This window comes from Hetaerina americana, unplaced genomic scaffold (genome assembly GCF_022747635.1).
Source record: "Hetaerina americana unplaced genomic scaffold, ioHetAmer1.1.p SCAF_6, whole genome shotgun sequence".
NCBI classification, from domain to species: domain Eukaryota; kingdom Metazoa; phylum Arthropoda; class Insecta; order Odonata; family Calopterygidae; genus Hetaerina; species Hetaerina americana.
Window position 1 is genome coordinate 54,539,160 of NW_027287205.1, and position 13,537 is coordinate 54,552,696.

At 38.2% G+C, this 13,537-nt stretch overlaps 1 protein-coding gene across 2 annotated transcripts in view; it reads left to right on the forward strand.

Annotated features, from left to right (window-relative positions):
- SK (small conductance calcium-activated potassium channel) overlaps positions 1 to 13,537 on the forward strand; it is a 680,277-nt gene that overhangs the window by 647,754 nt on the left and 18,986 nt on the right. Inside the window, exons 4-5 of one of the 2 annotated variants that reach the window (XM_071593450.1) lie at positions 5,757 to 6,178; positions 11,047 to 11,182. In XM_071593450.1, coding sequence (XP_071449551.1) covers positions 5,757 to 6,178; positions 11,047 to 11,182 — 558 coding nt within the window. Of the gene's footprint in view, positions 1 to 5,756; positions 6,179 to 11,046; positions 11,183 to 12,421; positions 12,558 to 13,537 lie in introns of both variants that reach the window. The other variant, XM_071593449.1, reaches the window with a different exon arrangement.

The following is a 13,537-nucleotide window of genomic DNA, read 5'->3' on the forward strand; positions in this document are numbered from 1 at the left end:
AGCTTAAAGAAGTAAAAACAATAAACATTAATCCCAAATTACTATCCATTATCGGAGTTTTTTGAACTTCTTTCATATACGCTATACTGTTCCTTAACTTTTTAATGCGTATTATTTGTCTTAATAGTTTATTTGGCAACATTGAACCATTGACCCTTCCTCTCAAAATATTTTGTGCTTTTTTCTCATATATCTGTTTGTTATTTCGCCTTCACCCATTCCCTCCACATCGTAAAACGGACTTAGCACGCTTCTGTCATACTCGTCTATTAATGGTGCTTCAATTCACATTCTTTGATAGCCCATTCATTCCTTCCCCGATCCCTCCTATTTAAACTGAAAGCAGTCCTCAATTTCCCCATTTTCACTGCATTTAGTATACACTTATTCTTTTCATTACCATGTTGATTTAAATAGGAAGTCATTTCATTATTGTTGTAAATCAACTAACAAATATGTAGATGACGATAATGTTTCTCTCCGTTAAAGATTAATTATATTTATGTACATGGCTGGGTTAATGTTACTTGCATGAATATTCGGCGTATGTTTTGAGCTAACCTCACCCATGTATTCAGTCGTTTTAGCTGAATGTTCGGAGGGAGGGGATTTTTCCGCGCAAACTAAACTCTAGATCCGCCTCCGCTGGTATCCATGCTTCATGCATTCCCTCTTCCTTTAACTGCCCTGAGGCAAGACGTTTCCCTTTCCTCTAATCTAACATTATTGCGGAAACCTAGTTCATGATAGACGTCTCTCGTTGCATTATTTTTATGGTGAGTTCGTTTTCAATAGTTGTTCCATGGTATTAGGTTACGGGAATGCTTGATTGCTCTATGTCTTCGTAGCAGAAGGCATTTCCGCAAAACCAGCTCATATTCTAGTATTTTCTTCTCCAATTTTCTCGTAATAAAGGTTCATGATGATCTCATATTTTCGAGGTCCTTAAAATAACGAAATTACTTATATATAGATGTGAGTTCATTTCGCAATTTTTGAGATTACTACTACTTCTTAGGATTTGCAGAATATGTATCCTGTTTCGTGAAATTATTGCATTTAAAATGGTTTTTTTTCAAATTTTACTTAATTTTTTCCGGCTCAAATATTTTATTTGAGGCTAAGATCTGTGGAAAAGGTCACTTTCCTATATGCAGTTTATTTATACTATTCCACTTTGAGCTATGTGATTTTTCGGTTACCAGATCTTCCTGGGAAACCATAACCGGTACGGGGAAATGAACTGGCCCCCCAACCCTGATGTGTGAATTTCACACGCCGTATAGGGCTTAGTATAGGGCGAACTCTAACATCACCTATCAAACCGACCTTCGGATTGATTACTTTATTTATGGTTTTTATTTCACTTTGGATGCCGCCCCGCAGTAGCGCGTGGATTTATTTCATCTCATTACTCTTTTTTTTAGCAAAAAATAAGACGGCCATTTCATTCCGCATTAATTACAATTAGGCTAATATTCACAACTTGGCTATGTAGTCGCGTGAAAGAATTGAATACATTTAAATAACCTAAAGAAGGTAATATATGGACTAGCATCACAAAAATTGTCGTTCGTTCGCATTTTAGTTTCTAGTTAATTAACGGTAGAAATTGAGGGAAATAATTCGGTGTATTATGCCGGTTTTGTATTTGATTTAAGAGATGATTTTTCGAAAGTTGTTCATACGCCTCCTTCCGAAAAAATCATCCGTCAAATTAAATCCAATACGGATTAAATCATGTAGAAGATTTTTGGGGAGGCGACCGACAGCTTAGGTCATTTGCGCTATTAGGGATGGACAGGAAATGATGACGGGTGGAGATAAACCCGGCGTTGGCATTAGCCTACTCTTAACGACAGGCACCAAGGGATCCGCAGCTTAACGTCCCATCCGACGGACAGCGTACTCACTCGAAGTGCTCTCCTCAAAGCACCTCAAGCAGGGATAGGGATAACACTGAAAGTATTTGTTGTCTCCAGGATTTGAATCCGGGCCCGGGTAGGAGAGAAACCTGGCGCGCTGGGTTTCTCCCCTTCCTTTCCCAACCATCCCTAATGGCGCAAATGACCTTAGCTGTCGGTCGCCTCCCATAAAAACTACCCCTACGGATTAAATCATTTTCAATAATGATCACCCAGTTACCAAACTTAAAAGCTTGAAAGGTATCCTGTTTAAATTGGGTTTTTAATTGAAACATCCCTTTTTGTTCATAAAAACCGATGAATAAAAAATGATGCGACTCGACAAGGCTCAGAAATGGGACTTTTTTCTAACTTTTCTCTATTTAGATAAGAACAAACTCAAACACTGGGATGCTATTCAAATCCTAAGAACCATTCATCAGTCAGCCTCACACTTAAATCCACATTTCAATCGTTAACCCAGCTCGTACAAATATTTATTTCACTGGTTTCGACGTGTTACCTTCAGTCAGTTTTTATTCATGATTATCCTAATTAATTTAAAAAAATTTAAATGCCTACGTGCTTCACAAACTTCCAGTTTGTTTCTCCTACTCGAACAGACCCTTCTATCAAATGTTACTGGCGCAAAAGTAGTTTTTATTACCGACGAATATTTGCATAAATTAACACGTCAACTCTGTTCACGATGAAATAACTGCATAAAATCGTCCTGACGTATGCCTCATGGTCAACAATCGATAAACAATGTATTTGCCGAGACATTGGATCTTCTGCGTGATGCGCGTGCACCAGAACAAACAGGGAAAAAAGATATTTTCATCTGAGTTGTTTTAACGATTCCAACGAAAAGCAATTTCCCCCAGGCTTGGTGCAAAGTAATATGATTATTTGAAAGGTTTTCATGCCATAATTTGCTAGAAATCCATATTGATTTATCCTGACGAAATTATTTTTTCGGATCTTCAATGCCTGATACGTGATTACCCAGAGATTATGTCCTGGTAGTTCTCGGCCACAGAATCAACCTCGATAGATTTATGCGAGACATTAAATCCTTTCCGTTTCTGGAATGAAAAAAAACTTCTCTTTCAGATATAATACGAAGAAATGATGTGAATTCAAGGAGAAAGTCATAAATCCAACAGAGCACCTGTGTTCTTAATAGGTTTCTGGCGAGACGTAGCGTTAAAATATATCTGCCGACACAGAAGCACAGTGCCACCTCCCAGACAAATTTTACGACGACTAAAAAGCTCTTTTCAGCGAAGAAGGAACGGACTATGTCTCTAGAAATGTTATGCATGCCGAGGGGAGAGGAGACGAGCGTGCTATGAAACCCGCCTGCGAGTGATATATTTAAATGATCTCTCGGCAACTCATTTTGCGAGATTAAATGTCAAACACTTGATAATTTGAACTCCAAAACACCAGTCACACCAGTGACTGCCGAGTACAGTCACACCCTAATCATATTCACTAAAACCCGTTGCACGAAATTTTATTTTCTTGTTATGGGTAGAAGATATATGAGCCTTTTTTTATTGCCATTGCTAGAGAGTGTGAGTCACCATCGTCGTTAACAAGTACTTGTTCGCGAAGTGTTTTTAATCTCCGGGTCTGACAGAATTGACAAAATAAAAGGAAAGCGCTCGTTCGTTTTTATCCTAAATGAGACGTCTAGTTTTCAAAGCAGCTTGACGCGAGGAATCCTTAGGACAGGACTCGAGAGACAAATGGTAGACTTGTGCAGGTATATTATCAGCCCTCACGACAAGGAAGAGCACAGAGATACTCACTTACGTAATCACAAAGTTGTCGGTAGCATAAACTTATAACTCATCACTAATTTCTTCACTAAGAGAGGAAAAAACTTCTGAAATATAATTAAGTGTAAAATAGTTAATACATGTTTTCATTTTTTATAGTCTTATCTTAGCTAGGTAGATTAGTAAAATTTGTATGTATGCCCTTAGTTTTAACTCAATGTTGCCCCCTCCTTTCACTATGGGCAGAATAGCCGCTGATCATCTGCCTTAATTTTCATCATGATCATGCAATAGTTTCTCTTGTCCGTGCAGACGTCCCTCAGATTATTTCCTGGGGTGGATGAGGTGGACTCAAAGGCATCTCTTTCCCATTCTTATGTGATTAGATCTCATAATTTTGAATCGGATCTGATTCTATTGACTGTGAGGGCGAAGACCTTAATGGTGATGACAAAAAACATCATACTAATAACGAAGGGCTGGTTATGAAAAATAATGATTAACATTTTCCTGATCGTCTTGGACTCAACATTTTTTTTTATTCTAGTCCGGCAGCCTCCGAGTATTCAGAAAAATGAATTGTTAACACGCAAGTACAGAGGGATGTCGATTTCGTCAAACTGTGCCTTCGACCTTTGGTCTCATTACGTGAGGTCGAGCTCGGCTGCTTACGTCTAATAAACTTGATGAAAGTCTCTCCTCCGCGTTGGTCTGTCTTCTGCGGCGACAGTTCCTCAGGCAATCCAGCTTATTTTTTCGGAAATTTTCTTGATACTGTTTAGGTGGTTTGGAATGATATATTTTCATTACACTGACATATATGACATTTAATTTAAAATATAAATAATAATAATTTATCATAATTATTCTTGCCAAATTGTATTCGCATGCCCTTTCAGATCGCAATTGCTTCTATATTGGAATTTAAACGTTTCGCTCAGTTCGTAGCATATGAAATGACGTGATTGTAAGCGGAAGAGCCAAGGTTGGAATTCACGTGAGGTGCGAGGGAAGCCCGGTATAATCTCTCACAGGCCTTCAAAAATCATTTAAGGGACTCGCTGATACATAATTTGGAGCTATGAACCACAAATTCTATGAGTTGGAGAACGTGTATCCTCCATCTCTTCTGAAGTTAATCGGCGAATTCGACGACTCATAGAGGCGAGCGTTCAAAGGAGAAAGGAAACTAACTGATCGGAGCGCACCAGGCTGACGATGAGCCCTATGCAAAAATACATCGAGGTCACCTCTGACCATATGAAGTCGGCTTGGAGTGGCTGCAAGACTATCTTCACAACAGGTAGGCCAAAGTGGAGGAAAACCCGATGGGCCTGATTCACCATCACTCCGAGGAAGTGTTCACTCCAACAGACTTCAATTCAAGCTATTGGGAGGGCTATTGCGTGTTTATCATGACCTCCCCAGTTCGTTCTTTTAACATTCACGCTTAAACGAGACAGAAAGTCGAAAGCACTGTCTGGGTATGCTATCACTTTGATCGGGGATACGTCACATAGAGTGAGAATGTGAAGTGGATATGAATATTCTCTTAGTCAAAAGAGAGAGAGAGTCAATTATGAGTAATATATTTCGAAACGTAGACCTGTACGATCCGCTAATGTACTTTGTCGCGATAATTGATGGAACGCCACCAAGTAAGTTTTACGATAGGGTACCACTGCAGGGTTTCTAGTCCCTCCTATATCGTCAATGGTGTGCCAAATAGTTGAATGTGCCAATTGAAATTGTGAGAATACAACGCAAAAATGGTGCTAAACTCATTGCCGTGGGTTTCACTAACAAAGCTTTCGATTTTTTTACGAATTCGTTGCGGCCCAGTCACTAAATCCTTAATTTCCGTAGCCATATGAGTAAAACAATATGATCCTGGAAATATAATTTAACTCCCATGGATGGTCAAGCCTAACGGAATCATTTCCTTCTCTTCCCTTTTCATTCACATTCCCTCCCACGCTATTTCCCCCCCTTTCCCTCGTCCTCCTTGCTGTCGTCCTTACCAACCCCCCTCCCCGCCCACGCCTCCTCCAAAATCCCCTAGCTCTTTATGATCGACAACTGTGCCGATGACTGGAGGATAGCCATGACGTGGCAGCGGATAGCTCAGATCGTCCTCGAGCTGGCGATCTGCGCGGTCCACCCCATCCCCGGCCAGTACTACTTTCTTTGGACCACCAAACTCGCCAACAAAGGCGGGGACATAGGGTCCAAGTGGGTGCCTTATGACGTCACACTCAGCCTCCCAATGTTCCTCCGACTGTACCTCATCTGCCGCGTGATGCTGCTGCACAGCAAACTGTTCACGGACGCCTCTTCCCGAAGCATCGGCGCTCTCAACCGCATCAATTTCAACACAAGGTTCGTGCTCAAGACTCTGATGACCATCTGCCCGGGCACTGTCCTCCTCGTCTTCATGGTCTCCCTCTGGATCATCGCTTCTTGGACTCTGCGGCAGTGCGAGAGGTGAGATCCCAATGCATATCATTGTCTGAACTGTGCATCTTGGTTAACTTTACTTCCTGCACCCCCATGATAAAATCTCCTCTTTTTGCCTTCATTGGCTTAATTTAAAAAATATCAACCAATGATAAATATAATAAACCCTTCGCCTCTATTTCTGACAAGTAGATGAAGACTATGGGTTTATTGGAAAGGTGTCAAGGCCTGATCAAATTCTCCCTAAATATACCTCCTTATATATATATATATATATATATATATATATATATATATATATATATATACATACATACATACATACATATATAATATATTATATATAATATATTATATATATATATATTATATATATATTATATATATATACAACTCTATGAAATAGTTGCGAGTTATGGACATGAGCTGTGAACCCTTGCTTGATTTCCAGTAAGTTAACATATAAGCAATTCTTCCTCTCACTGTGTGATTTCATATCCACATTAGTGTCGCACTAAGAAGTTGATTAAAAGGCTTGCTAATTTAACCTTCTTTGATAAGTAATGGAGTATGTTAGTTGTGCTATAATCATGCGTAATGATAAGGCTTAGTTCATAACTCGCTCATGTAGTTTACTTAGCTACCTGTTAGTACCCCCAGAATAGTTATTTCCTTCAGTAACACTGTTTCTATTACCCTTTCTTTAACACTGCGTGTATTCACATATTTTTATTTACTTTTCTTTGAAAACAGGTTTTGTATTTTTTTATTATTCTAATAATTATGTTTTGGCAATTTCACAGGTTTTAGTACCCCGTTGCTAAAACATTTGAATTAAAGATTATTTTTATTTATTATTTTCATTGTTCTTTGCCGCGTGTATCGGCCATGCATGGCTCATAATACGAAACAATTTTGCCCAGTTTATTTATTTCTAGGAAATAATTATTATTAGTTTTATTTTACTCTATTAAATAATGTTTCCATAAAAATATAGAATTTTCCGTTGAGATTCGTCTCATTAAATCAAATTAAGTCGTCTCATTAAAATTCTTTCTCTTTTTTTTCCTAAGCTACAGTTTTGTTAGAAATAACTCGATTTTTACTTCCAGTTTTTGCCTACGCAATAGAAGAGGTCAGCTATTTTACTGTTTCTATGGCAATCATAATTGGATTAAACGGCTATAAGTGAATTTTAAGATTTATTGGGCTCATTTTAAGAAAGCGTCTCTCTAAAAAATTATCCTTGTGTCAAATCTAAAATTTGTTAATATGAAATTGAAATTTTTTTTAACGATTTAAACTGACATAGAATTTTAAAAAATCTACTCAATATCGCGAAGATAAATAATTACAGCAATTTCTGTCTAAAAATATGGTGTGTCTGAACTGAACTGGTATGACCGGGAGAGCAAATAATCTGCTCCCGTGACGAAGCCGCTACCTGCCACGTAAGCAAGCCATCCCGCCACATGCGAAGGAGAATTAACGCCAGACATAAATACGTTTCCAAAAATATACGAATTATGGATATATTCACTCCAGTGTTGCAATTCCCATCGGTGGTTCAAATTTGTATCCATCGTGGTCCATCCGGCTGTGACAGAACGCCTGCAGACTTGAAACCGAGGATTGGCGACTTCTAAGTCCCCATTTCCAAAAAAAAGCTCCCTCCGTCACTTCTGTTGATTTCCAATATAATATCCATTTTCCTTGCCATCTGAGATGATCAATTTTTTTTATTTATGCCGAGCAAAACACCTTTGATTTAAGGGTGTCACGATTCAAATCGGCCGGCTAAGAAACTTTCTATAAAAAAGGGATTAACGGGATATTTTCACAAGCTCACTGGCGATTCATTTTTTCTGCTGCGATGAATAGTTTGTTTAAGAAGCTGAGTTGCCTAGAGCAATGGGCAACGTCAACGGCAAAATAACCATTTAAATTTCAAGTATTAACCTCACACATCTAGCTTCTGCAAATAAATCTGGCTTCCGGATTGTCCTCTCCTTCTCAAACTGTGCACGTCTGTTTATTTGACTGGTCGATAGCTTCGCTTGGAAACTCACCTTTGTTCATACCTTTCCACCCCTGTCTTTATCGTCTACTTTCCACAACACACTGTCGGCATAAATTTGCTTGCCTTAAGAATCTTCTTTCTTTTGCTGTCTGTCTGTTTCTCTCTGTCTCTCACAATAAATTCTGTCATTTGTACGCTAATATTAAAATCATTTGTCTGTAATCCTCACATTTGGACAAGTATTTGGTTTCATCAGCCTCCAGGCCCAAACATTTCTTCGTTCTTTGTACTTTATGTTTAATTCATCCGGCTTTAACCATTCCTGTTGTATAGGAAAGTATTCATTCGTCGTAGTCCTGATAGCCGACTTTTTTACAGACATATGCATTGGTAAAAATGTAGTTCTATTAATAGTATCTTATTTTATCATTCGAGTTATTTCTTGTTCATGAATCGTTTTCTGCGTAAATTTTGTAAACTTCATTAGGTTTTGTATTCTGGAATGGTTTATTGCGTATGGTTACATTACTTTTCTTGTTTTGAGTCACTTCTACCATCAGCCTGATCTTTTATATTATTCCTTTCGCTAGTGCTCTTGCAACTACCATACATACTAGTTGATACCAATAAGATCCTCTGTGTTTTCAGTAGTACATTACTCTACCCTTATATGTATTTACTTCATCATTTATTAGGTAAACTTAATAACTAGCACATCCACTCACTTAAATAGCACCTAACCCCATGAACGCAGTATTCTCATAGCGTACTTTCCTCATTTCCCATTTTGTGTATCGGCTTAGCGAATGTTAACAGTTGATTATATCTCAGATGTGTATGTAAATTATGGCCTTAAAGCCTGTTATTCATTTATCTTGAACTAAAGAGATTTTCCCTTAAAGTCGCTTTTGTACCATTAATATCCATGTATTTTCTATGAAATAAAAAGTCTTGGGCAAAGACGTATTCTCTCAGTTTGTTGTAGAAGAGAAGAACCATTTCATTGTAAGTAGCTTTATATCGGAGATATATATTCCCATAAATTCTTTTGCCATTACCATGTTGCTACCCTTTCCACTGTATCTTCTCGCTCAAGCTCTCTTTCCCCATGTATTCAATGAAGTCCATCCTAACACGTAGATATTTTTACGGTCAAACCGTTAAGAAACTTTCATTCACAATACGCGGAAGACGGTTTTAACGTCACATTCGGCAAAGTCATCAAGCTTGGTGGAAAAAATATCACCTTCTTCACAATTCTTTCGTCTGGTTTTTCACAATAGCGATGGACTACTTACTTCTCCACTTATCTTTCTCTTCCTTCATGGTCTCTGTAGAAGCACGAGCTTTTCCATCGCTATAGCTAACCCCTTTTACAAGAAAAAAAATATATATATATCACGTATTTTTCTATAAATTTTATTTTTCGATGGCTTTAGGCCAATGGTAATTTCAGCATGCAGGTAGCGCCGCTTCTAAATTACCATAGAACATAATAAACAACAATAGAAAATTATAAACTTGCACGTCTTAATTAAATGCCAAAATAAACTAAAATGGTAGCACTAAAAACGAAACTAATATAAAGGGAAATCTCCGCAAGAATTTGCTTTCCGTCAATAATTTACATACTTTTGTTTCACTTATTCTCGCTGGAATCTTTATCTGTTATCATTTATTTGGAATGAGGTCCCCTTGCTGTTATATATTCTGTTTTTTTACCTATATTTGCTTGGCAAGGCTCTGAAATGTTTCGGAATAGACTTTTTATCTTTTAATTCCTTTCTTGATTTCTTTGCCTCGCAATCGGGGTCGCCTCACACGTGTGAAACATCTTTTATTGGGGCTTATGTCTACTTTTAATCTTTGACATCAAGAATCTAAAACACAATTTAACATTTTTGTTCGTTTCCTTTTTCCTTTTATTATTTATTACGCCTCATTTCCTCGAAAGATGCTATAAATAAATTAAAGCTTGTTGTTTGCTGTATACCATTGGATGTTGTCTCATAGCTGTTGTAGTCATTGTCGTAGGATTGTCTTGCTTTTTAATATTCAATTGATGTTTTGGTTTATGTGAAAACAGGAGGCTTGCGGGTCGCTTTAATGGTGTAATGCAGTCTTACGTATGACCTATCTTTCACTCTATAAGCCTCTCTATTATTTTCCTTTCACATAATTTCTCGGAGACCTTTTTGGAAAAAAATAATCAGTCAAGTCTCGCCTTCGGTCACCACCTGTAAAACAGTCAATTTATCATTCCTCCTAGCATATGTGTCAACATTTTTTAAAGAATGCAGTCATTCGTAAATGTGTTTCTGTGTGCTTCAAGTCACCTATCTTTGCCGCCGTCACATCCCGGGCCTCCTTTGCAGCACTCTTCGCTATGTATGATATCGCTCACTCATTATATCTTTATCTTCTGTCTCTTTCTCCTCTTTATCTTTTCCGTCCTTTGTGACTCTCTTGTCAAAAAAAAACCTGCCACCTTTCACTTGGAACGCGCAATTGTTTGTTGCATAGTAATAAAAGAAACGCTTGTGTCTCTCTTTGAGTATTGCAATGTGATATCTCTGACAAATCTGTCTTCTATATCATAATCTCTATAGTCTTATGATTTATATTTTTTTGGAAAAAAATCGCATCTAAAATGTTGCTGTTGATGTTGTCTCACGTTCTTGGATGGTGATAAAAGTTCATCCCCCTCTTGTCTTTTGTTATGAACGAATTCTCTTTCTTTTTCATTCTCTCTATCTCACTCTCTCACTCTCCTTATTCCAAATAATCCCTAAATAAGAAAAAATGATGTCCCCTTAAAAAAATGAGGTCTTTTGGCTTTGATAATCACCGCAAATCCCGGTCTTTTGTGCTGTAGGTACCACGACGATGAGCACGCCAACTTGCTAAACTCCATGTGGTTGATCGCCATTACATTCCTGTGCGTAGGTTACGGGGACATAGTCCCCAACACGTACTGCGGCCGTGGAATCACCGTGACGTGCGGTATGATGGTAAGTGGTTCCCCTTTGTCCTGGCGGGATGGCTTCACATTCAATATGTACCTGTAATCTGTGTGTGTGTGTGTGCAATTACGACAACGCTCCCCTTTCCATTTCTATCTATCTATCTATCTCTCTCTCTGTTCTTGTGTTTATCAAAATATAAACCCACATTACTTTATGTGTGTACGTTTCCCTTTCAATTCCTTACCTGCACCGCATACGCCCGGTTATGTCCCGATTCGATTAAGAAAGAACCACAGTAGAAGGTAAAGATCCATTTCACGCCCTTATCCCGTTGCCCTCCGAGGAATGTCAATCGATTCTGGCGATTGCCGGAAGCGTTAAAGCATAATACTACGCCCGGGTGTATGAACCTTTGGAGTTTGTCCGTCTAAAATTTGGCAATTGGAGTAGACGAAGGTGGCGTCTATCAATTTTATTCCACTTTCGAGGAGGGAACGTTAAAAAATCTTTAAAAACATTCGTTTTCGCTTGCGATTTCGGAATTCCACGAATACGTCTTGTTGTGAACACGCCGGAAAGCGATTGGCATTCCTTACAGTATGTTTATCCATACATGCGTGTGTGCACATATATATATATATATATATATATATATATATATATATATATATATATATATATATATATATGCACATATATATATGCATATATAGTATATATGTGCATATATATATATGCACATATATATATGCATATATATATATATATATATATATATATATATATATATATATATATGCACATATATATGCACATATATATATGCATATATATATATATATATATATATATATATATATATATATATATATATGCACATATATATGCACATATATACATGCATATATATATATATATATATATATATATATATATATATGCATATATATATAAATGTATGCATATATATATATATTAACAGATACCAACCCGAGCTCTTCCCACATTATTAGTACACGTTATCACACGTCTCCCTCCCCTAACACCAACGCCCTCACAGATATTAAAGAAAGATGCCCACACTTCTCTCTTTTTTGGTGAATGTTCTCGGTGTCTCGGTGTTTCAAATTACTGTTTCTTTCTCCTCCTTCTCTCTCTCTCTCGCCCCCTCTCCTCCTCATCCTTTCCCTCCCCCACACCATTCCTTCCATCCGCACCCAACCACCAACACAACCCGCAACCACGATTCTTTCCACCGTCCTCGTCCTCCACAACGGATCGCAGGTTCCACGACGAGGAGCACGCCAACCTGTTAAACACCATGTGGCTAATTGCAATCACATTCCTGAGTGTTGGCTATGGGGACATAGTGCCCAATACGTACTGTGGCCGTGGCATTGCGGTCACGACTGGGATCATGGTAAGTGTTTGGAAGGTGACGAGAGGAAGACGAGAAAAAAAACAAAAAAGATGGGTGGGAGGAGAACCTCCAAAAGAGGATCGGTTGAGTAGAGGGTAAATGGTGGTAGCCGAACATGCCAGCGAAGTTTAAGCAAATCCGACTCATTCTTTTTTAATTAAGGACTTATTCGATGACGTCCAAGGTTTGGTTTTTTTACATAAGACTGTTTTTTCACATAAAAACAACAAGGGTAATGGTATATACCGAAAACACACATGGGGATGTGGATGGAAATCGAATCAGCTACTTCTGAGTAATTAGGCGAGATCGTTACCCTACCGACACCGAGGCTGGCCATGAATGTATCGTAATTAAAATGAATTGTAAAATTAAAGCTTGAAATAATCATTTCATTCCTTGTAAATTTACATATTTTTATTTTCTCTAGTTCTGAAATACTTAACAAATTCCGGGGAAACAATTGGGGACCCGTGGGAGGGGGGGTTCAGATCGACCTCACCTGCAATCTTACCCCTGGCTATGTGATCGAAGGGTTTTAAAGGGTGACGAATAGTTGCCGGATATGGTGATCCGGCGTCTACTCCTCATATCTAGAGCATAGAGTATACTCCGATAGGGGTAGAACAGCCACCCCTATCGGAGTACTCTCTTATATTCTCCATTCTCACCCCATATGCTCCTTGTGATGGCGAAAGGCAAACTTATGGAAAAAATGAGTTGTTTTGAATGTTCGACCTACCGCCCTACGATCATACCTTCAGTTCCATAAATCAGGCCTTTATATCCCACCAGGCAAGGCGGTTAAAATGGAAGTGTGGAAGTTGAATGGGGCAATATTCCAATGCCCCCCGTACAGAATATGCCCATCATTCTCAATAAAACTTGGCTACATATTCCCAGTTGTTTTGTTCCTCAAAGAGTGCAACTATTAAAATGTACGGATCTTAATAAAAAAGAGTGACGAAAACACAGGATGT